Source organism: Aotus nancymaae, unplaced genomic scaffold (genome assembly GCF_030222135.1).
Source record: "Aotus nancymaae isolate 86718 unplaced genomic scaffold, 86718_ANA_hifiasm-v0.15.2.pri h1tg000010l, whole genome shotgun sequence".
In the NCBI taxonomy this organism is placed as follows: domain Eukaryota; kingdom Metazoa; phylum Chordata; class Mammalia; order Primates; family Aotidae; genus Aotus; species Aotus nancymaae.
Window position 1 is genome coordinate 32,065,597 of NW_026988421.1, and position 25,855 is coordinate 32,091,451.

General features: G+C 40.5%; 1 protein-coding gene across 2 annotated transcripts in view; it reads left to right on the top strand.

The window, feature by feature from the left end:
* Positions 1–25,855, top strand: part of HPSE2 (heparanase 2 (inactive)) — a 766,947-nt gene that overhangs the window by 727,193 nt on the left and 13,899 nt on the right. For both annotated transcript variants that reach the window (XM_012439611.2, XM_012439610.3), the window contains 2 exons: positions 7,007–7,152; positions 14,401–14,547. In XM_012439611.2, coding sequence (XP_012295034.1) covers positions 7,007–7,152; positions 14,401–14,547 — 293 coding nt within the window. The remainder of the gene's footprint in view (positions 1–7,006; positions 7,153–14,400; positions 14,548–25,855) is intronic.

Consider the following 25,855-nt stretch of genomic DNA (forward strand, 5'->3'; position numbering starts at 1 on the left):
CTCAGACCTGGACCAAGCAAACCTAATAGACATTTACAGAACTCTCCACCCCAGATCCACTAATATACATTCTTCTCAGCACCACATCAAACCTACTCTAAAACTGACCACATAATTGGAAGTAAATCACTCCTCAGCAAATGCAAAAGAATGGAAATCATAACAAACAGTCTCTCAGACCACAGTGCAATCAAATTAGGACTAAGGATTAAGAAATTAACTCAGAACTGCACAACTTCATGGAAACTGAACAACTGGCTCTTGAATGCTGACTGGAAAAACAATGAAATGAAGACAGAAATAAAGATGTTCTTTGAAACCAATGAGAACGAAGACACAACATACCAGAATCTCTGGGACACATTTAAACCAGTGTCTAGAGGAAAATTTACAGCAATAAATGCCCACATGAGAAGCAAGGAAAGATCTAAAATCGACACCCTATCATCAAAATTGAAAGAGCTAGAGGAGCAAGATCCAAAAAGCTCAAAAGCTAGCAGAAGGCAAGAAATAACTAAGATCAGAACAGAACTGAAGGAGATAGAGACAAAAAAAAAAAAATTCAAAAAATCAATGAATCCAGGAGTTGATTTTTTGAAAAGGTCAACAAAATGGACAGACCACTAGCCAGATTAATAAAAAAGAAAAGAGAGAATAATCAAATAGATGCAATAAAAAATGATAAAGGGGATATCACCACAGATTCCACAGAAATACAAACCACCATCAGAGATTACTACAAACAACTCTATGCACATAAACCAGTAAACCTGGAAGAAATGGATGAATTCCTGGACACTTATCCCCTCCCAAGCCTAAACCAGGAAGAAGTCGAAACCCTGAATAGACCAATAACAAGGGCTGAAGTTGAGGCAGCAGTTAGTGTCTTAAAAAACAAAGAAAAGCCCAGGTCCAGATGGGTTCACAGTCAAATTCTACCAGATATACAAAGAAGAGCTGGTACCACTCCTTCTGAAACTATTCCAAACAATCCAAAAAGACGGAATCCTCTCCAGATCATTTTATGAGACCAACATTATCCTGATACCAAGACCCGTCAGAGACTCAACAAGAAAAGAAAACTTCAGGCCAATATCCATGATGAACACAGATGCAAAAATCTTCAATAAAATACTGGCAAATTGATTGCAACAGCACATCAAAAAGCTTATCCATCACGATCAAGTAGGCTTCATCCTGGGTATGTAAGGCTGGTTCAACACATGCAAGTCTATAAACATAATTTGCCACATAAACAGAACCAAAGACCAAAACCACATGATTATCTCAATAGATGCAGAGAAGGCCTTCGACAAAATTCAACAGCCCTTTATGCTAAAAACTCTCAATAAACTAGGTATCGATGGAACGTATCTCAAAATAATAAAAGCTATTTACAACAAACCCACAGCCAATTATCATACTGAATGGGCAAAAACTGGACTCATTCCTGTTGAAATCTGGCACTAGACAAGAGTGCCCTTTCTCACCACTCCTATTCAATATAGTATTGGAAGTTCTAGCCAGAGCAATCAGGAAAGAAAAAGAAATGAAGGGTATTCAATTAGGAAAGGAGGAAGTCGAATTGTCTCTATTTGCAGACAACATGATTGTATATTTAGAAGACCCTATCATCTCAGCCCAAAATCTCCTCCTGATAAGCAACTTCAGCAAAGTATCAGGATACAAAATCAATGTGCAAAAATCACAAGCATTCTTATATACCAATAACAGACTTAAAGAGAGCCAAATCAAGAATGAACTGCCATTCACAATTGCTACAAAGAGAATAAAATACCTAGGAATACAACTGACAAAGGATGTAAAGGACCTCTTCCAGGAGAACGACAAACCACTGCTCAACGAAGTAAGAGAGGACACAGACAGATGGAGAAACATTCCACACTCATGGTTAAGAAGAATCAATACCGCGAAAATGGCCATACTGCCCAAAGTAATTTTTAGATTCAGTGCTATCCCCATCAAGCTACCAATGACCTTCTTCACAGAACTGGAAAAAACCACCTTAAACTTCATATGGAACCAAAAGAGAGCCTGCATAGCCAAGTCAATTCTAAGCAAAAAGAACAAAGCTGGAGGCATCACATTACCTGACTTCAAACTATACTACAAGGCTACAGTAATCAAAACAGCATGGTACTGGTACCAAAACAGAGATATAGACCAATGGAAGAGAACACAGGCCTCAGAGGCAATGCCACACATCTACAACCATCTGATCTTTGACAAACCTCACAAAAACAAGCAATGAGGAAAAGATTCCCTGTTTAATAAATGGTGTTGGGAAAACTGGCTAGCCATGTGCAGAAAGCAGAAACTGGACACCTTACACTAAAATTAACTCCAGATGGATTAAAGACTTAAACATAAGACCTAACACCATAAAAACCTTAGAAGACAACCTAGGCAAAACCATTCAGGACGTAGGCATAGGCAAGGACTTCATGACTAAAACACCAAAAGCATTGGCAACAAAGCCAAACTAGACAAATGGGATCTAATTAAACTCCAGAGCTTCTGCACAGCAAAAGAGACAATCATTAGAGTAAACTGGCAACCAACAGAATAGGAAAAAATTTTTGCAATCTACTTATCTGACAAAGGACTTAAATCCAAAATCTACAAAGAACTAAAACAGATTTACAAGAAAAATGCAAACAAACCCATTCAAAAGTGGGAAAAGGATATGAACAGACACTTTTCAAAAGAAGACATATATGAGACCAACAAACATATGAAGTGCTCATCATCACTGGTCATTAGAGAAATGCAAATCAAAACTACATTGAGATACCATCTCATGCCAGTTAGAATGGCGATCATTAAAAAATCCAGAGACAACAGATGCTGGAGAGGATATGGAGAAATAGGAACACTTTTACACTGTTGGTGGGAGTGTAAATTAGTTCAACCATTGCGGAAGACAGTGTGGCAATTCCTCAAGGACCTAGAAATAGAAATTCCATTTGACCCAGCAGTCCCATTACTGGCTATATATCCAAAGGATTATAAATCATACTATTATAAAGCCACATGCACACGTATGTTCATTGCAGCACTGTTTACAATAGCAATGACTTGGAACCAACCCAAATGTCCATTGATGATAGACTGGACAAGGAAAATGTGGCACATATACACCATGGAATACTATGCAGCCATAAAAAATAATGAGTTCGTGTCCTTTGTAGGGACATGGATGAACCTGGAAACCATCATTCTCAGCAAACTGACACAAGAACAGAAAATCAAACACTGCATGTTCTCACTCATAAGTGGGTATTGAACAATGAGAACACATGGACACAGCGAGGGGAGCATCACACTCTGAGGTCTGTGGGGGAGGACTAAGGGAGGGACAGTGGGGGGTGGGGAGTTGGGGAGGGATAACATCTGGAGAAATGCCAGATGTAGGTGATGGGGATGGAGGCAGCAAACCACATTGCCATGTATGTACCTATGCAACAGTCCTGCATGTTCTTTACATGTACCCCAGAACCTAAGATGCAATAAAAATATATATTAATTAATTAATTAATTTTTAAAAATGTAAATTGATTAAACTTTCCAGTCAAAAAACAGAGCTTGGCAGAAAGGATTTAAAAAGAAAAACAGGATCCAAGTATATGCTGTCTACACAGAGATTCACTTTAGACCCAAAAACACAAACAGATGGAAAGGATGGAAAAATATATTCCATAAAAATAGTAACCAAATAAGAGCAGGGCCACTTTACTAATATCAAACAAAATAGATTTTTAATTTTAAAAGATTATAAGAGATGGGGGGGCAAGGGAGGGACAGCGTGGGGGGTGGTGGGGAGGTCGGGGTGGGATAACGTGGTGAGAAATGCCAGATGTAGGTGACAGGGGGATGGAGGCAGCAAACCATTGCAATGTGTGCACCTATGCAACAGTCCTGCATGATCTGCACATGTACCCCAGAATCTAAAGTACAATTTAAAAAAAAAGATTATGAGAGACAAAGAAGGACATTATATATTAATAAAAGGTTCAATACAGCAAGAATATATAACAATTATAAATATTTACACACCTAATAACAGATCACAAAAATATATGAAGTGAAAATTGCCAGAACTAAGAGAAACAGACACTTCTGCAATAACAGTTGAAGACTTCAGTATCCCATTCTCAGTAATGATAAGAAAACAAGAGAGACGTAAGGAAGTAAAGGAGTTAAACAACAAAATAAATCAACGAGACCTAATAGACATACCATACCAAACACTTTACCTAGCAACAATAGCATAAACATTTTTCTCATCGAATATGGGACATTTTCCAGGATAAGGCTGCAAATTAAGTTCAAATGTGGGATACAAATGCAATGGAATATTATTCAGCCTTACAAAAGAAGAAAATTCTGACATATGCTGCAACATGGATGAACCTTGAGGACATTATGCTAAGTGAAATAAGCCAGTCACAAAAAGAAAAATACTATGAGTCCATTTATATGAGGTACTTAGAATAGTCACAGAGGCAGAGAGTGGAGTGGTGGTTGCCAGAGGTTAGGGGAGGGGGAATGAAGAGTTAATATTTAATGGATACAGAGTTTCAGTTTTACAAGATGAAAAGTTATAGAGATGGACAGTGGTGATGGTTATGTAACATTATGAATTTACATAATACCACTGAACTGTACACTTAAAAATGGTTAAGATGATAAGTTTTATGTTATGTGGATCTCACTATAGTAAAAAAAAAAAAAAAAAAAAAAAAATTGGGAAAAATGTTGGTCATTAGGAATTAACCTTATCAACTTCTTTTATATATCTATCCCAAACCTCTTTAGAGTTTTGCCCAGGTATCTTCATCTACTTTCTTAGAGAATGGCATGACATTTAGCTAGCTCCTATTGAAAAGCAGACAGGTTTCAAGTTAGTAAATTTAAAGTTCGCCACTCAATAATGGTGGGGATTATATAAGTTTATTTTTTACCTCTACATAATTATTGAGAATTAAGCATAATAAATATAGTAAATATCTCCTTTTTCCTGAATGTGAGTGGCTTGCTTACAAACATGTCTCACATTAAGTGAAAATTGCTGTGACACAAAGATAATGGCCATACCCAAATGCAACTTTGAGAGCGAGCCTGTTTAGCTTTTTCAAATTACCTAAATAAAAACCAGGGTGTTTGCAATAAGACATTGGAATGAAGGAAAAGAAAAATGGGAGCGAACCGTAGTAAGTCGGAACTGGAAAAACAGAAGTGGTTCGTGCTTTTGCTCTTCTTGTCTTCTAAACGCTTTGTTAAGTGTAAAAATCAGAAAATAAATTTTGGCAACCTCTATACAAAAACTAAGGATCCCTTCCAGATTCTATACCCACCTTTTATGTTGAATTTCTTGTTTGTCAGCTGCCTGTGTCTTTATATAATATGACTTTGTACTTCACAGCATGAGGGAAAGTATTGTACAGCCATTGGAGGCAAATAGATCTCTATTTGCTTTGGTGGTCAACCATTCACTAGTTTGTGACCTGAAATATACCTTGAAACATTCTCCTATCTAATTATTATTATATCAGAGGAGCTACTGAGAAAATAGTAATCTAATCGTAGCTAACTTGCAGTTTTTTACTGTTATTATTTTAAAAAAACTACATTGCAAATTAGTAGGAAAAAGGTAGAAATCCCCTTGGAATGTGATAACCACTTCATAATCACCAAAAACACAAAAAGTTTCAAAAACACAGAAATTATAATCAAATTTGAGTACATAAAACCCACGATACTTTTTCCATTTATATAATTGATAATGATCATTTGCCATTTTTAGTATTAGGAGACCATATTTAACAGCCATCCTAAGGTCACTTAAAATTAAAGCAAATGGTTGGGCATGGCTTAGAGCACACTACTCAGGGCAGATTTGGAGCCATTCTAGTGGCAAAGGGGCTTTGAGACTTTGTTCTGATTTACGTAGTTCATCAGATATTTTTAAGTTGCTGATATTATAAATGACCACACAAGAAAAAAAAAAAGATTATCAGAAGGCTTCTGCCTGAAAAGGTGAAGGCTAATAAAACACAACTGATGTCTTTAAGGCATTGAAGAGTATGCACTGAATAGTATATTCACTGAATTCAGGAATTTGATTGGGGTAAGAGGTCCTAAACATATTAGGAAGCCCTATTTTATACAGTGAGTTATAAATACTAAAGTCATTACCTCATACTAGATAAGAACTTACACAATAAAAATATAAATTTTATATTTATATCAAATGCAAACACAAACTATAATAGCAAATACAACAGAAATTAAACTGGGCTTTTGTAAGCGCAGATAAATGTGTGGCCCACAGATTGAATGTTTTTAAATGAATTACAAATGTTCATAGAATGGTTAAAGCATCACATTCTTTACACTTTTTATTGTCAAACTATTGAGGATAACCAAGAATTAGCATTGTGGTTTGCAAACATTTTTCTGTTTGCCTTTATGGCTCTGGAATCAAGGACTCTGGTCTCCTATGTGGAGAAGCTGCACCTCAGTCCCACTGCAGTAATAGTCTTCAGTGACAATATTTGGAGAATGACAGTTTGGATTATCATGTTAGTAACAATTCTAAGGAATAGAAATAGTCCATTCCATAATTAAACAGAAATCATAAACCACTATAAAAGTAAAGTCATAGGAAAAGAAAGTTGAAAATGTAAAGCCTCGAATGGTTTTGTTTCATATATGAAAAGCCTTGATTCATTTGTTCAAATGCTGCTGTGGGCCGACTCTACTTACACATCCCAGTTTAGTTGAAAGACCACTTTAGACAGTGCCCACTTCATTATCAACCCAGGTTGATAATGGGGCTGACCATGCTTGTAGGCTTACGGCCGCATTGGTCATGACTCACTTTGCTCCCAGTAGGAAGTGATTTCTGGCCCTGTGTTGTTTACTCTCAGAACACCTACACATGTGTTCTCTCTCTGACCCTCTCCCTCTCTATTCTCCTCAGGACTACTGGCTCTCTCTCCTCTACAAGCGCCTGATCGGCCCCAAAGTCTTGGCTGTGCATGTGGCTGGGCTCCAGCGGAAGCCACGGCCTGGCCGAGTGATCCGGGACAAACTAAGAATTTATGCTCACTGCACAAACCACCACAAGTAAGTCCTCAGAGATAGCACAGAAAGGCCACCTCAAGGGGCTCCCACCCCATCCCATTTGGGACCCCTTCAAGACTCATCTCCATTCACTAATCTTATCGAAAACTTTTTGCCTCTGGAATCACCATACCTACTCTTTGCAGGTTTCAAATAATTTCTGGTAAATAGCTTTTACTCCAAGTAAACCCTCCCTTCTCATACTTAGTGGATTAATCATAAAAGCTTCCTAAAATGTTTGCCATTTGTTCATTTACTTATTCATCCAACAAATTTTTATTGGGCATTTTCTCTGTGCCAGTTGATGTAATGCCCACAAGGCTTTTTTGTGTGCCTAAGCTTCAGCCAAGTCAAGAGGTATAAAATCTTTTCCTATGATCCACCAGCAGAGCTTGAGAAAATAAATCTCCCTTCTTAAGATGCATGCTGGAGAGCTACGCCACTAGAAAACTAGCGCTAGACCAATGTGTCTCAAGCTGGGGGTCCCCAGAACTAAAGGAGTGCCCAGAGGTAGGCATGCCAGCTTTAGAGCCATTTCCAGTGTGTTGAAAATCTCTTTGGCGATTTTAAGAATTAAGAGGCTAAATGAAATCTGAGCTTCCTTTTCTGGGGGCTCTGTACTTATAACAACCTAATATGGTAGTGTGGGCTTATCTTTCCCTTTTTGAACTGAAGCACTGGTTGTCATTACAGTTGTCTTTAAAACAGGAAAATAAATTATCAGTAAATAAAGTTTGGCAGATAAAAAATTTTAACACATGAAGACCATAAGGGAAAACTTTAAAACTGGGGGCAGGGCGTGGGGAAGGGGGGCTCTAAAGCAAAATCCGTCTGGCCAAATATGGCTTTCTTACATCACTTCCTGTTTAAGGCAGAGTAGACTGCCCTGGAAAACAGAATTCTTTCTCTTTCTCTTAATGCAAAGAAATCCTGGTGGGGGATACGGGGCAGGGAATCGTAAGCAAGTGCCTCCAGCCAGACCTTCATTCCAGCCCCGGCCTATCAGGAGCTGATCAAGGGGCGTAGATAGCACAAAGAGCATGGAGTGGTCAGGTTACAACAGATGCTCCTTCTCCTTCCTTGATGAGAGAGGAGCCAAGCCAATTAATTTATCATGATAAGACTTTTCAAAGAATCACTCTGAGCAGAGGGGGGCCAGGGGCCAGTTGTCTTGTCAGTAGATACAAGTGCCTATTGTAAATGAGGGGAGGCTGGCTTGGGCAGAGGCCAGAGGCTGTCAACATCCCTTTTGCTCAACAGGAAGCTCAATCCAATACCTGACAGAGAGTGACTGCTTTATGGCCTTGGCCTGGAGTTATCTGATCATCACACAAGGAAACATTGTATTCCTTGTCTCTGCCCTGGCCCTGAGGTAACCACCCAAAAGGTGGACCTCGATTCAAGAGAGAAAAATTACTCCTGGCACCTTACATTCCTGTTGGAAAGCATATCAGTCTGTGGCCTTTATACTCCTAGTCTGAGGACTCAGGGAAAAAATGTCTGCAGCCACGGGCTTAGCAGGATTTGCATCTCCTCATAGAAGCCTCCTCACGTAATCTCACTCAGTGTTCATCCTCATTCTTTAACATTCTCATGGGAAATTGTCATTAATATTCTGAGGATACCATAAACTCAGGGCCAGTGTGTCTTTCATTTTTGTATTCTTGATGTCTAATGTAGTGACTGGCATGAAGATCCTGGGAAATGTTTGCTAATGAATGAATGCATGCAGAAATTGGGCGTCAAGATGTTACTGCTGATATAGAGTTAAAGCTTTCTTCCCCTTTGATATTACCACATCAGCCAGAAGAAAATGGTATGGTGGAGTGGTTAGGAATTCTACCATTCACTAGCATGAGACCTCAGACAAGTTACTGAAATCATCTGCATTCAAGACTCTCTGTCTACACCACCAGCTTTCCCCTAATTTCTACGCAAAGTCACTCCAGAACCTCTCTAGAGAAACGGTGTCACTGGGCTTCTATCAGTACAACCTCTCTCCCTGTTAAAAAGACAGAAAGAAAAGACTTTCATAATCCATTCTACATATGACCCTAATGACAATAATTGGGGTGAAGAAGGCGTTTTTGTTCCTATTAGATTCATAAAGAAAACCCACCATGAATACATGGAGCTGGCTGAGGTTGCAGGGCTCCTCCATGTCAACAGGTGTCAGTGCTTAGCTAGGATAGCTCAAAGACAGAAGAAGTGTCTGCTCACCTCTCTGAGAAACCATGTGTCATTAAGGAAGCACTGCTGAGTCATGTATCTGTGGCCAACAGGACAAAATCACAGAATTATCCCAGAGTGGCCATGGTGGATTCACACTATTCAGCCTTGACCAATACTCTGAAAATATCTGTCGTGTGTCAAACCAGGGATTGGGAGAGAAGGTATAAATTTGAGTAGAATAATCCAGAGAAAGTGTCTATTAAAACAACAACCCCTGCACTCCAGTGTGTATCGAATACTTGCTGTGTGACAAGCATCTTGCCAGATATTTGCATTTATTTTATTGAATTTCAAAGGTTCTATGGTATCACCCCTACATGCAAATAACAGCATTAATAATGCAAAGAATGTTAAGAATGTTACATTTGGAAAGAGCCCTTAGAGATCATTCAGCCCAGTGTCCTGTTCAACACAGGAATCCATTTCGCATCTCCCTGGCAGTCATGCAACCTCTGCATGGATTACTCACTGCCTGTCATGGCAGCCCCTTGCATTGTGGGTCATTTCTGACCTTGTAGAGCGTTGTCTCTTATGATTGATTTAGGAGAAAATGTTAGATTCTCATACCAACACCAGCAGGTGCTATTCTGTTTTCTGTTCTAGAATTAACAAATTAGGACACCGGCAGAATGGCAGTTCTCACCCTCGATCTTCTTGTTCAGAGAACAATCAAGTTTTGACAAGGAAGCCTTTTTTTATGAGCCATTCTGCAGAGACAATGTATGTTTCTGGGGTGGAGATGAGGTCCTTAGCCAAGTTCAGAACCAATTGGAACCTGGTGGATGTTGAAGCAAAATTAAGCCTTTTGGGGTTCAAGTTCGTTTATTATTGGCAAAACATGACTTCCTGTTTTTCAGAAGAAGTTTTTTTAAAAACTCATAAAAATGGTTCCTAAGGCTTCTTGGACATCAAATGGGTCTTACAAAACAATATTTTGATGAGTTAAGTGTAAATGAATCAGAAACATGTGGATTAAATTTCCCTTAAAATACACAGGGGTTTTGAAATTAAGGGAAAAAATGTTTGGCAAAACATGGCCTGACTTTTACCGAACCCAAAACCTTTATATTAGATTTGGAGACAATGGATCAACCCAGTTTCAAGCACATTGACTTTCAGTGGGAATGACCGTGGACTGCAAAGCATCATCCTCCCTTCCCTTTCCCAGCCTCCCAGCTTCACTGGAGACATTTCTAGAACATGACTGCTTTCTATCTGGAAGTCAAGATGCACCTCCCCACATGACATTCCCACCTCTTACATGTAGGATATTCCAATTCCAGCCTCCCTTCCCTGACTCACTTCCCCCTCCTCTCATGGCAACACAGAGAAGATGTCAAGCAGGAAAAGAACAGCCAGAAAAAATGAACTCCAGATACATGGATTCTCTGCTGGTGAAAAAAAAATCTCACCCATGAGTGAGACATGGGGCAAGATAGATGGTCCTCTCAGACAACTTCTCTCCTGAAAGGAACATTCACTAAGGTAACCAAAAGCCACCTGGACTTGACAACATCAGAAGGCCAGCAATTGCTTGCAGGCCAAGCCTTCACACACCATTTTCTCCAAGATTATTTTTCTGTGGTTGGAGAATATATATTCCTTAGGAATTTGGATTCTCAACACACTACTTTCAGGTTGGTGCTGCACTCCCAGCCAAGAATGTGCCTTTGTAGCAAAAAGGCCTCTCTTAATTGTCCTTGCCCATAAGCCAAGCAGGGAGAGGGATGGCTGAGGCAGTCTTTAATGCCAATTCCTACCTGAGAAGGCGCTATGAGTTCTGAGAGCCTCTACACGTGGGTCTCTGGGCTGTACTGGTTCGTCTCCCCCAGGGGAACTATGTAAGTGGAAATCAGACCACTGCCAAACAGCTTGAAAAAGACAGCTTTGCCTGCAGCAGTGCTGTGATTTCAGGTCTCCCTCCCACCCACCACTTCCCCACATCCCACCTTCTCTTCTGCAGCCTCCAGGGGCTCATTCTGCCCCAGCTCTGCAGAGGAGAAACTCATAAATGCAAGCACGTGGCTCTCTCCTCCTCCACTGCTGGCCTTTGTTTGATGGTAGCCAGCAAGAGTTTACTGCAGTCTGGCAAAATTGATACCCATCCACATGTATTTTGCTCCCACTCTGAAGCCTAGAGGTCCTGCAATTAATAGTGTCTTCCTCAGTTTTACAGATAGTTAAGCTAAGCTGAAAGCCCACCAATGGAATAGAGTCGATATTCTTCTTTAATGATGGTCAACACTGCTTCAGGCTGCCAGCATCCTTGCTGCCAGCATCGTTTTTCAGAGTTCTGGGGACACAAGTCTGCTTAAATCAACTGGCATTCTCTTCTGACCTAACTCATTTAGCTACAAAAGCTAGTTCACATGCTGCAGGGGATTAAGAAGGACCAGCAGAGGAAAAATCAGATGGAAGAGTTGTTTTAGTAATTTATCAGAACACAAATGCGGGCATCCAAAAGTCTTGAACATAATAACTTACCCTCCTGCAGATGCAAGAAAAATCCTCTGACGCACAGGCAGCAGAATATACTTTGGTAGTTCTTCCAATAATCTTAATGGATTGTTCTAAGCAAGTGATTCCCAAACCCAATTCATCTGCCGAATATCCCAGAAAGATTTTTTTAAGTAAAGATTCCCAGTCCCTAATCCCAAATAGATTGAATCAAAATCTCCAGGGAAGAGTCCTGGAAACTGTGCTTCTAAAAAAACCAAAAACCAAAAAAACTCCATGTCACCATACTGACCTGTCCTCGGTCACTCAACTCTTAATTAGCACCTTTAGAAGCAGAGGTGAGTGACCCAGGATGAGGGGTGCTATTTCTACAAGGAATGATGCTTTCCTCTGGGCAAAGTTGACTTAGGTTTCTCTGAACTCCTTTGAAGGTGGGGCTGGGTCATTTTTTTCTGTTTCCTCTCATTAACTCATCCAGATGGGGCCCTAAGGGACCCCTTAGAAACAAAGTATTTTTTCCTACAGAGAGAAGGAAATCATTATAGTTTTGTCGATACATGCTGAAAGGCTTGTGCTTGTGCGTGTAGGCATATAGTTCTCTCAGGATTCTGAACACCTTATGCTGGTTTAAAAGGATTCCAAAAAGGTGAATAGTCTTATAATCTTGAGGTAGGTAAAACAGCAAAAGAGGAAATCAAAAAGATAAATTTGACAACATAAATGTTTTTTAACTTTTATATATTAGAAAACAATGTAAATAAACTGAAATGGTCAAAGAAAACGGGGAAATTTTGCAGACAAAAGATTGCTCTTTAATAAATAAATGGTTTTTATAAATCAATGGAAAAATAGGCGAAAGTGGCCGGGTGTGGTGTCACGCCTGTAATCCCAGCACTTTGGGAGGCCAAGGCAGGCCATTACTTGAGGTCAGGAGTTTGAGAACAGCCTGGCCAACATGTTTCTACTAAAAATACAAAAATTAGCCAGACATGGTGGTGCACACCTGTAATCCTAGCTACCAGGGAGGCTGAGGCAAGAGAATACTTGAACCCAGAAGGCGGAGGTTGCAGTGAGTCAAGATCACGCCACTGCACTCTGGCTTGGGTGACAGAGAAAAAAAAAAAGAAAAGAAAAATAGGCTAAGGACATGGTCAGCTTACAAAAGAAGAAATTAAATGGTAAATGAAACAATGCTGTATGTCAGTATTAATTTTTAAAAATACAAATTAATACAACATTGAAATCCCATTTTCACCTCTGAGGTTGACAAAGGTATTTTAAAAGAACACATTGGAAGTGCTCTTAGGGGTATGGGGAAATAAGTGCTCTCATACACGGCAAGTGGGGGCAAAATTAGTGAAAGCTTCCCAGAGAGTCAATATCAGTGTCATCAAAATGTGTGTATCTGTCAGGATAGGTGAAGCTATGTTGCAATAGTGAAGAACCCCCAAATCTCCATGGTTTTCAATTAGAAAATTTATTTCTCATTCACACTACTTGTCCATCATGGCTCAGCTGTACCTCTGTCCATATCATTTTCACTTAATCGAACAGACTCTGTCAAGAACATTGTCAGTTTTCAACTGACAACACTGGCAGAGGGAAATGAAACATGGCAAAAGATAGGCTGAGTCCTAAAGCTTCTGCCTAGAAGTTTTACCATGTCCACTCACATTTCACTGGACAAAGCAAATCATGTGATTACTCAATAGAGCAGGAATAAAAAAAAAAAAAATCTTCCCACAGGGAGGTGCATCGCTGGGAATGAACTGGGAAATTTGGCAAGGAATCATACAACATGCATTTCCCTTGGACTAATGATTCCAATATCTAGGACTTTATCCATCAGAAATAATCAAAAAGTTTATACACAATGAAGCCGTTCGTGACATAATTTATAATGGCAAAAATTTTCAAACATGAATTGTTTGAACTGCAAAAGTAGGGGATTAGTTAAATGAATTATGTTACACTTCTATGATTGAAAAGTTTAGCATTCTTCTACAAGTAGAAAAAGATATAATGACATGGGAATATGTTTAAGATGTTCATTAATGGAAAAAAACCTCTGTAAATAATGTGATTCCAGTTATGTAATACTGAGTAATTATGCGTCAAAGGACTCAATAAATATTTGTTGAATTAATAAACTAAAAAATACTGGAAGGATGTTTCCCAAAATATTATCATATCTCAAGATATGAGGGTTATGGGGAATTTTATTTTTCTTCTTTGTGTTTCTCATCATTTTTCCTTTTTTGCAATCAGCATGTTTTACTTCCATACTATGGTAATATATGCCATAAAATATATACATTATATTTTCTAAAATTATTGCAATAAATATAAACAAAAACAAAAGGAATATGGCAGGAAGTAGCTGTCATCTTTGCAAGAAACCACAATAACAAGGCCTTCCTGTCTTTTAGGGTCTATGGTGGCTAAGTTTTTAAGTGCCATTTTCTGGGGTGTTCATATTTTGTACAGTCTATAAATTATTTAGGAGCATCTAACTGACCACTTTGTTTCCATCTTTCCTGTTTCTCTTTCTCTGGATCTCAGCCACAACTACGTCCGTGGGTCGATTACACTTTTTATCATCAACTTGCATCGATCAAGAAAGAAAATCAAGCTGGCTGGGACTCTCAGAGACAAGCTCGTTCACCAGTACCTGCTGCAGCCCTACGGGCAGGAGGGCCTAAAGTCCAAGTACGTGCCCAACCTGAAAATAGCTCAGGAGGAAGTGCAGCAGGAGCTGAGGGAGCAGGGAGCTGAAGGCACCAGGGTTGCTACTAATTCCCTCAAGGGCTCAGTGGGATGGAGTAGGACAAAGAGTGGTCTGGGGTCAGGTGACTGCTGACTCCTTTTGGGAACATGCTCAAGCCCCTCCCTATCTTCAATTCCTCAATTGTAAAGTCAAATGGTGGAGAAAGTATTTCTCAAGGAGGGTACTCTTGGTAGTTAAGCGAGATAATTCTTCATCATATAGGACCATCACATTGTAAGCTGTTTAGTATCCTTGGCCCCTGCTCACCAAATGCCAATAGTGCCCCATGGTCATGTAGCAACCAAAAATCCTGGTAATTGAGAACCATGTCCCTCGCAGCGTAACATTCTGTAATGCTATGACTCCTTCGTTGTTACCATCTATTAACCTCACAGGGCTTGGAGGAAGGAGCACTAAACAAAGAGTTTAGTGCTCAAAAGTTCAGAGATAGAGTCTGTCCTGCCCCTAACTTTATAACTTGAGCATATCATTGCTCCATCTCAGCTTCTTCATCTGAATAATAGGACAGACATTATATTCTGAGGGCTCTGTGGCCCCTTCAAAACTCTACAAATATATGATTCTGTGGCACGCTCTACCTCCCTCAATCTCTGCTAGAGACTTATTGACAACATGGATCTCTACGAACAGAACAACTCTAGGCTACAGTGAGAAGGGCCTGGTCAAGGGCAAGGCCACCCCAGCTCCCTGAGCAAGGCCTCTCAGGAAGGGTATGGGATACTGTACAGACTGGAGGCATTCCCATTCCATTTTTATTGTTTACCAAGTTTAACAAAGCTGTAAACTTGGAGCAGGTGGCTTGCACTCCAAGAGCTGCCCACAAATATTTGTGCTATAATTATTCACTGTTTCACTGCAACCTTGGTGGCTTGCATTTGGCTTCCAGTTGTATTTGCAATGGGAGCAAAAAGCAATCTGGGAAGTCACTTACTGAGTCTCTTTAGCCCACCCTAGATCTTCATTTTCAGTCACGGTTCACATGCTGGCTGGCTCTTTTTTCTGGCTACATGTACATTGCCTCTGCTTTTCTTTCTTCCCAATCCTACCTATGTCAGCAGGATTCTCTTGAGTGTTTTATCCCCTTTCTCTCCACTTCTGAGTAGTTCATGATGAGTGTGCTGAATTTCTGGCCTTCATCCTAGGCAGGAGACCTGGTTCTGGTCCCAGCTTTGCCACTAAATAATCATATAAACTGGGAAAAGTATTTTATTCTAATGCTTTGGCCTCAGTTTCCTAATCTTCAAATTTCAAGTGTTGTTGTGTATTTGGTAAAATCCTGTGCAGCTTGAAAACTCTTATCCTGGGTGTGATTTTCTGAGGACCATGAATGATTTAAATCTCCTGCTGCCATTAAATAATGATCTGCAAAGCCATTTCTGTCAGAAAGGCTGACTCCACAGCAGTGATTAGGGTCCTCTGGTTAGGGTCCTCTGGAACTGAAGAGCTTAGGAGCTGAGCCTGCCCAGTGTCACGAAGACCATGTGCAATGTATGGAGGGGGACTGGCCAAATGCTTTAGTGTAATAAGCCAAGATGTCCATCCCTGCTCTGCTACTTGCTGGCTGTGTGTCTTTAGGCAAGTTATGTCATCTCTGTGAGCATCAGTTTCCTCATCTGTAAAACCTCTCTAGTGTAGCAAAGTAAATGAGGTAATCTGTGTAAAGTTCCTGACACACAGTAAATGCTCAGTAAATGTCCACTGTCTTCCTTTTCCTCAACTCAGAACTCTAGCTGGTTGGGAAAGAGGGAGGATACAACTGCTTTCCCTAAGAATGTTCTTCCAAAGAGGATTGTTTTCAGACTTTTAAGATACTGTGTAGACAAGACATTTGTTAGGATTATGATAAAAATTCATGTTAAGAATTACAAAAAAGCAAAAGCATGAAACAGAAGATGGTAGTCAAGGGTAGCATTTTTTCATGAGTTTGTTTTCCCTCCAACCAAGGATGCAGGCAGGCCTCTAAACCTATTTACCCCATCCCTATGTCCCTGCCTCCAAGATGATTCCTCTGTGTTGGAGCTGGCCATACCTTAACCCCTGTCTTTCTATACCTATCCTTAAGGGTGACGGAAGGGATGACTCCCACTGGCTAGCGATATGCTATGTTCAACTTCTGCCATCACTGTACTAGTGAGGAGTTGTGTTACAACTTTGTTAAGAATGTAGGAGACCAGCCATGCACAGTGGCTCACACCTGTAATCTCAACACTTTGGAAGGCTGAGGCGGGCAGGTTACTTGAGGTCAGGAGTTCAAGACAAGCCTGGCCAACATGGTGAAACCCATTCTGTACAAAAAAAATCCAGGTGTGGTGGCAAGCACCTATAATCCCAGCTACTTGGGAGGTCAAGACAGGAGAATTGCTTGAACCTGGGAGGCAGAGGTTGCAGTGAGCTGAGATCATGCCACTGCACTCCAGCCTGGGTGACAGAGCGAGACTCTGTCTCAAAAAAAAATGTAGGAGAGGGACGAGGACAAAGAGAATACTACAGGGATCCTTAAGAAGGATTTGGTAATATCCACTAAGCTCAAATAATAATGTCAGGTAATTGGAAGAACATTGGAACTGGAATTAGAAGGTGAGGATCTGAATTCAGATGCTATCATTTACTTTTGTGATCAAACCTGAGCTTCCATAACTGTCAAATGGGATTATTGCGAGAATCAATTTGGAAAATACGGTTGACGTAAAGCCTTCCACAAATGTAAATTCCACACACCCATGCATACACATACACCTAAAAATGTAAGTACAGATACATACATAACAGTTTTACATATGTTGGATTAGAGAGTTTTGAATTGGAATTCAAGGGAAGTAGATTCCAACCCCTGATCCTGCCACTAATTCACTGTGAAACGTTGGACCCTTAATTCTTCTGTGTCTGTTCTGCCTAGAAATTACTGCCAGTTTATCACCTCTCCTATGCTAGATTTCATTGGTTCAACCCTGGGCTATGCCTTGGTGGACTATACCTGCCAGACAGGGACTGTCATGTACATGTTCAGGACCATGTCTAGTGTTCTCTTCAGCAGCTACTAAACAGCTGAGTGGTCTGGGATGGGGGTTCTCACAGGAAGGGTGCAGTTTCAGTGAAGCAGACTGTGCATAAAGGGATGAAAGGAAATGCTAGAAGTGATTTCAGCCTTTGGTGTCTCTTTCTTTTATAAGCCTCTGGGGCCAAACTCTGTGTTCTATGTCTGCTAGTTCCTTGCTACAGCCTGAAGCCGTATAAACTCAGAAGGGGATAGGAAGTTCTGGGAGCAGAGGAATGTGTAATTGCTCCTGTCTGGAGGAACCAGGAAGAGGGTATAGAGCAAGTCAGTGTCCCCCCATTCAAGCCACCAGTTGGGTATTCTAGTCTAGCGTTTCAGGAGTAGGGAGAAGCCAGAAGACCTCTTTGCTTGCTCAAGGACATGGGGTAATTCTCATTCTCTTAGAATTGCCATTGGGGCTGGGAAAATTTGAAATCTGAGAGGGCATCTCCATGTGAACTCAGAGCTAAGCTATGTTAAGTATCACACAGGAAGCACCTTTGGGGTCTCTATTCAGGTATGGTCTAGACATCTACATTCACAAGAAGGTTCTTGTTTCCCATCTCAGTGAATGAAGAGATCCTCTACTTCAGTCCCAACTCCTTATATAAGAGACTGTTCTTATTTTAGGAACCAGACAGAAAGTGGGTGCTCCCTAGCCCATAGGACAGAAGTTTTAGAAAATTGTACTGTGTACAAATAAGAGTATTCTGCATCTGGAATATGTAGTCTTCAGGGAATAGCTGAAGGAAATGGAGAAATTTAGTTCAGAGGAGAAAACTAAGGTAAGTCATGAGGACTTTCTTCAGAGGACTGCCAAGTGAAATTAAACAGATTTGGCCTAGAATACTCCAAAATGACAGAAAACCAAGGAGTGCAATTTAAAAGAGATAGATTTCACTTCAAAATGAGCTCATTTTCTAAAGGCTTGCCTGGTCTGACTGAGGTCAGGATAGGCTTTCTCCGGAGGTAGCCTATTAATCAGAATGTGAGCAGGCATCTCAGAGGTGCTCTAGGATTCCTTCCTCAGTGGGAGGTTGGGCAAGAGATTACAGCCTCCCTTTGAGCTCTGAAATTCTATTCTCTTCTGGTCCCCATTCCCCCTGCTTCCTCTTTTAGAGCTTGTGTTCTCAGTGGTCACCAGCAAAGTAGCTTCCTCAAGCCACTAAAAGGCCACACAAAGAGGCTCTAAGACTGGAGGAAGTGGTGGCAGTATCTGGCTAGTTTCTTTTTTTTTTTTCCAGAAAAAAATCCAGCTGTGGGTTCCTCCCTTGTCATGTTCCCTCGTTTCTCACCTTTCTGGGAAGAAGATGGCCCCATTCACATCCAGAACAATAGTTCCCATTCTGGATAAGTCAGAGTCGAGAAGAGCACTTTGGGGGCATCTGCAAAACACAGAATCTACCTATTGCCTTGTGTGATCACAAAGCAATAACCACTGTCCTCTAGGGCAGCAGTCCCCAACCTTTTTAGCACCAGGGACTGATTTCATGGAAATTTTTCCACAGACTGTGGGGGCTTCGGGGGTGATTTTGGAATAAAATTGTTCCACCTCAGATCATTAGGCATTAGATTCCCATAAGGAGCAGGCAACCTAGATCCCTTGATGTGCAGTTCACAATATGGTTTGCACTCCTATGAGAGTCTAATGATGCTGCTGATCTGACAGGAGGCGGAGCTCAGGTGGCAATGCTCACCCACTGCTCACCTGCTGTGCAGACTAGCCTGTTTCTAACAGGATTGGTCCATGGCCCAGGGATTAGGGGGCCCTGCTCGAGGGAATCATTTGTACCTGACAAATGTCACCAATGTCTCTCAACAGAAAAGCAACATGAAGTTTGGCCTAACAAGGCAACTGATATCTAAAATCAAAGGGACTTACCTTTCCAGAGAAATAGCAAACCAAGAACGGGTGTTAGGTCAGATCCCAGCGTTCTTCCTGATGTGCCTTGTTCAATTCCATCTGAAGGGAAAATATTCCAAAAATTAGGAAACAAGGATGGAACTTTCATCACATTGGCTCTTCTGTTCTGACACATTGACCTAAGTGAACCAGCAGATGCTAAGGATCTTGAGGTGGAGTGACACTGGGAGGTGATCTGGCTGTTTCCCCTGGCCTTCAGCCTGTGGCCAAGCCATCTGGACCAAAGGATCCTCCACATTTAAAGACCTCTCAGAAAGGGGTGACCACAATTTCAATCCTGTCTGAACACTTAGTTTTATAAGAACACCAGGGCCCACTGTACCTATGGCTGCAACTTTATAGATAATGAAGAACTTTTAATAGTTGTCATCTCATTTAACCTTCTGACAGAACCATGAAGCATATCAAATAATTCTTGCCTCCCTTCCATTTTAGAGTTGAAGACACTGAGTCTCAAAGCATTAAGTGACTTATTCAAGAGTCACACAACTAGTAAGTGGCAAAGCTGGAAGTCTCTAGCATCCAGTTGTCCTGGCCCTTACTCTAGTGCACTTTTTTCAACAATGTGCTACAGTCCAGTAATATAAAATTACAATTACATAAGACAAAGATACAGTATGGATAAATGAACTCTGTCATGATATCATCTGGGTTCATTTCATCGTAGGCTCTTTATAGAATGAATATATTTGAAGAGTATTAGGTTACCCAGAATTTTTCTCCTTCAAGCTAATTCACATCAGTTTCATTAACTCTTGTCACAAATCCAAAATTAAGATTTTTTTTTTTTTGAGACAGAGTCCCACCCTGTCACCCAGGCTGGAGTGCAGTGGCGCGATCTTAGCTCACTGCAACTTCTGCCTCCCAGGTTCAAACAATTCTCCCACCTCAGCCTCCCAAGCAGTTGGGACTATAGGCGTGCACTACCATGCCCGGCTAATTTATTTTTTGAACAGATAGGGTTTCACCGTGTTAGCCAGGCTGGTCTCAAACTCTGACCTCAAGTGATCCGCCTGCCTCGGCCTCCCAAAGTGCTGGATTACAAGCATGAGCCCCCATGCCCAGCCGCCAACCCTTTTAAACATTCTTCTCCAAGCTACTTCTAAGACTGTCTCCCAATCACAGAATTCTAGTAAAAGCACATTTTTTTTCCAGCAAAACGGGAATTCCCTTCTGTTTTTATTATGTTCTTCTCACACAAAGGGATTATTAAATACCAGCAATGACTCTAGATTTGTTTGAGGTATATAAAAATCAGTATCAATATATTCTATTCCAACCCCATATACACAGGCACCTCCAATTCCCTTACACCTAATGGAGCCCATTCTCAGAGCTATATTTCTGAGGGAACTACGCCAACAGGGGAGACTTCCCAAGGAAACTGGAAAGTATATCCCTTCATCCATTCATCAACTTTTATTGATCCTACTTTGTGCCAGACAGAACTTCCTCCTCTTCAGCGATCTAATTTGCAATGACTGACTAAAATGTTAAAAGAATTGTGGTCCCATAGCTGTAAGTACTCAAGAGTTCCAAGTAGACAAATTAGGGGAAAATTCTGAATGTAAAGTTCAATGTGAATGTGTTTCAGATGAGAATGTCCCTTGATCTTTCTATTGCTAGGCCATATCCTCACCTGGCTTTCAAGAGCTATTTATTGTGGGGTGTTTGGGGGTTGTTGGGGAGGGGATTCTGAGATGAATCTCAGAATCTCCTAAAGGAGCTCATCTCTGTTACTAGAAGCAAACAACTAACAGGAAGCAGCCTGTAGGCGGTGCCATAATAGACATATAAAGTATTTCTGCTCTGGGGCTAATAGGTTCCATATTAATGTTGAAATTTCATATCTGCATGAGCCTCTCCTTTAGCTGCCATGATTTTAGCTGAAAAGAATCTCAAGGCTCCTATGAACCAAGAATCTTATTGCCTATTCTGTGAAGAAATGAACATCTTTTTTTTTCTTTTTCCACATACTGCTCATTTTTTCCATCTCTCTGGGATATAACTTTTGCTTTGATTTCACCCTCATTAAATCCTATATCAAAGAAAAACATTGGCATCTAACTGCATGCCTTTAGAGAGGTGTCATTTGATGTTAACCAAACAGAATGGTTCTGAAAATACTCAAGTAACTTCCAGGTGCTAAGACTTTAAAAATATCTTCATGTCCCTGTTGGAACAGACCAGATCATATTATGATATTTCATCTCTGGATTCAGAGCTTGGCTAATGTGAAAAGTCCTGAGGGCTAGACTGGCCACCACCTGACCCCCCACAATCTCTGGAATGATACCTGGAAGCACTGTGTTTAGTTTCTGGACAGACCAGGTAAAAGAACCTTTGGGAAAAACCTTAACCCCATTAATTCAATACCAAGACTCAGACACTCAAAAACAAAACATGAAGACTTGTTTTCTGGGACCCGTAGGCCATTTGTTCATTTATCTCAGCAGCCTCAAGACATCTAAGTATTTTAGTTCTCTACTGCTGGTATTAGTTGGTACCTAGACTTTTTGAACTCTGAACAACCAGATATACTCCCTGCAGGTCTCCATTATCTATACTTGTCTGGGATCATTTAAATTAGTTTCTTTTAAAAATAAACCATTCTATGAAAGTTCTGTAGTTAGTAAAAGATGACTTTATAAAGGAAAAATTTCAAAGAACTTGTATGGGTCAAGAGGTTTCTTCTCTAACATTCCCGACATAAAGCTTTTCAGCTTGTTTGATGGGATGGCTCGTCTCAGGAATTGGCTCACGCTAGGACTAGACACCTCTGATTGTAGGAAAGAACCTCCATGTATTAGACCAAAGGGCGTTTTCTTGCCCTTTCTACTCTTGTTTTGGAAAATGTAAAAAGATAAAATATATACCTTCTTTTCAATTTTTGTATATATCTACCCTTAAAATTCTAGTCTCCAAGCTAAGCACTCTCAAATCCTTCAACCATCCCTCAAATGACTTGGTGTTCACATTGCTCACCTTGAATCCATTGAGTTTTAGGATCTTATCTCACAGAATTAAGCTTTCAATTTTCTGGGTTTTTTGTTTGTTTGTTTGTTTTGTTTTTTTGTTTTTTTTTTGAGACACATTCTTATTCTGTCGCCCAGGCTGGAGTGCAGTGGCGCGATCTCGGCTCACTGCAACCTCTGCCTCCCCAGTTCAAGGGATTCTTCTGCCTTAGCCTTCCAAGTAGCTGGGACTACAGGCCTGTGCCACCACACCTGGCTAATTTGTATACTTTTAGTAGAGACGGTTTCACCATGTTGGCCAGGCTAGTCTCAAACTCCTGACCTCAGGTGATCCACTCGCCTTGGCCTCCCAGAGTGCTAGGACTATAGGCATGAGCCATTGTGCCTGGTCACCTTTCAATTTTCTTACCTCATCCAAACTTAGTTGAAAAGGTCTGAGATATAGGAGGAAATATGAACATCGTGTTATTACAATTCATCTCACTAATATAGTATAGTAACGTTTTTTACATCTTTGCTGACTTCATAATAAAAAATAGCATTCTTATGTTAATTTCTATTCTTTGAGCATTAATGAGACTGAAGAGTTTTCATATGTTAGTATTGTATTGCTTTTATGAATTTTCTATGTCCTTTGCTTATTTTTCTATTGGGGTATTAGTCTGTTTTATTAAGTTTGCTCTAATACAGGTATAAGGCAGTTTCCCCCTTTGCTATCATATGTATTGAAATATTTTCTCTGATATTTTATTTGCTATTTTTCTAACTATATAATAGTAGGGTATTATCTTGACATACAGAAGTATTCCCTTGTTACATAGTTAAATATGTTTACCTTGTACTTTCTTCCATTCTACTTATATGTGTATGAATTTTTATTCTTGAAATGAGGTCAATATGCATCTTTATTTTCTTCCAGTTTCTTTTTTGTTTCACTCATATTCATTTATTTATTGACTCAAGATCTGTTTTGATGAATGGTAAAAGGTAAGGTGCCTCAATACCTGTGACGTTCAGGCTGAGAGCATGTGAGCAAAGCTGTTAACTCCTGCAGGGCCTCAGATGTTAAAATATCATGAAAAAATAGGATAATTTTTTATAAAGCAAGACTTAGAATGGAAACATCTTTGACCTAGAGCAAAAGGCCCTGCTGGTGCGGATCAGCCACGTCGGCTGCAGCCCTTTTGAAAGGCCATTCAGAGCCCCTCAGCAGGAAAGACAAGCTGCAGAGGCCGAGAGCACCGAATGGCAAGAAAGTGCCTGAGATCAGGGAGATTTACGAGCTGCCTGTGAGCGAACAGGAAAGTGGTACTTACTCTAAACACTAACATTCAGGTTAGTGCCCAGTTCAGAAAGGCCGAAATAGACACTGTAAAAAGCAGAAATATAAATATATATACACATACGTATATATATTTATAAAAATACTTATACTTAAGGTTCTGAGGCAGTATATAGAAAAAAAGAAAGAAAATATGTAGAGAAATGAGCCTCACAAATCTTGTTAATGCAAGCTTACTCACTGAAACCCAGAGGAGTTAGGATTCTTTTAGCCCTTGTGCTAATTTGTGGGTGTTTTGTGGCTCATGAAGAGATAGTGGCTGTAACCAATGTTATCTACATAAATAAGTATATACGTATCTGAAAACTACAGTGAGGATACTGAATGACACATTCTTCACTCCCGTAGTTCCTCTTGCCTGAAGAGAACTTGAACCACTTTTTGTCTATAAGGAGCTCTCTGCAATATAGTCTAGAACTTAAGAAAAATCTCAATGATTTTATAGAAATTAACTTTCAAGAAAAGAAAAACGTTTTTCTTTTCAGTGTTCATGAAACAGAGTTGGTTATCAGTGCTGATACTTCATCTGATTTGTTTCCTAAGTCATCCTGTAAAGTGCTACACATAAATATCCCTGGTACACCAAGGAGCATAATCACCCCACCAAGGTACAAGCGGGAGGGGCAAGACATTCAGTGACCAGTTCTACTGAAATAGCAAAAATCCTCACTTCAGTCTATGCAGCAAAAAACTTGTCTTTGGAAAGTTCACATCTTCCTTTTAGGTTAAAAATATATATATAGCCTCCTGATGTGGCACTCAAAAAGTAAGAAAATCTTTTTTTATTCAAAATAAATTCAGAATGTAATGGTTAGAAAGATATCTGCGGCTGCGGCCCCTCCACCCCCAGCTACAAACATATACTCACCCCTTCTTCTACCCGAGGTGTTCAACACTGCTACACTTCCAATTACCTGGGGAGCTTTAAAAACCCCAATGCCCAAGCCACACCACAAACCAATTAAACCAAAATCTCTGTGCTGAGACCCAGGCACCAGTATTTGTTAAAGCTCCCCAGGTGATTCAAATATGTGGTCAGGGTTGAGAACCACAGTCCCTCTGTAAACTGCTAGAACAAGATCCCAGCTGATTTGCATCTTCGATTTTTCCCAGATTATATTCTTCATTCAGGCGCCACACCATTTTGCCGAAGGTGTGAACATGCCATGAGCCCCGGGGAGTTCTCTATGACTTAGTGGAAGGATGGTTGCTGGCCTCCCAAAGGGTTTATTGTTTGTTTAGTTTTAACTCCCAGATTACTAATGTGGAGATCACTGTGCCGATTAGAGGATTATAAAATGCTTTTATATTTTACAGCAACTTGACATCTTAAACCAAGATGTTTAGGAATCTAGGCTTTTCACTGTTATTTTCCAAGAGCTTTATATTTGTTCTCAGATCCAGATTTTTCCTCCAGCTCATTCCCAGCAGCTGGAAACTCTCTGCATAGCTGTCCATTAAGGCTGTGGTCTCCCCTTTTCACCTCCACTCACTTAGGGCCCTCGTTGCAGGCAGGGATTTCCATTCTGTCTGATGACCTAGATGAAACACCTGTAAATGGATGTGTTAGGGTAGAGCTAACATATTTCTAAACAGTTGATTCTAAAGTGAGAGGCAGAGCATCAGAATATGTAGGCAGTTCTGGCAGACTGAGAAGAAACGGCCCTTGTCGTCTTCTTTCCCTGTGCCTTTCAGAGGCTACGATTTGGTGATGGACGAATGTAAGCTTTAAGGAACTGAAAAGTTCTAATCCAGCTTAGCTCTACAGTGGGGCCTGGGCCCCAAACTGGTGTTTCTTTGGCTGCTAAGCATCAGGAAGGCCAGGGCAGGATGTGGCTCATTCCAGACAAGGGGCCTGGAGCATTAAACTGTGGACCCACTGCCAAACACCAGCAATACCGGTGCAGACTAGCACTTCCCTGCTTACCCTTGCAACGATGATTCAGAGTCACCT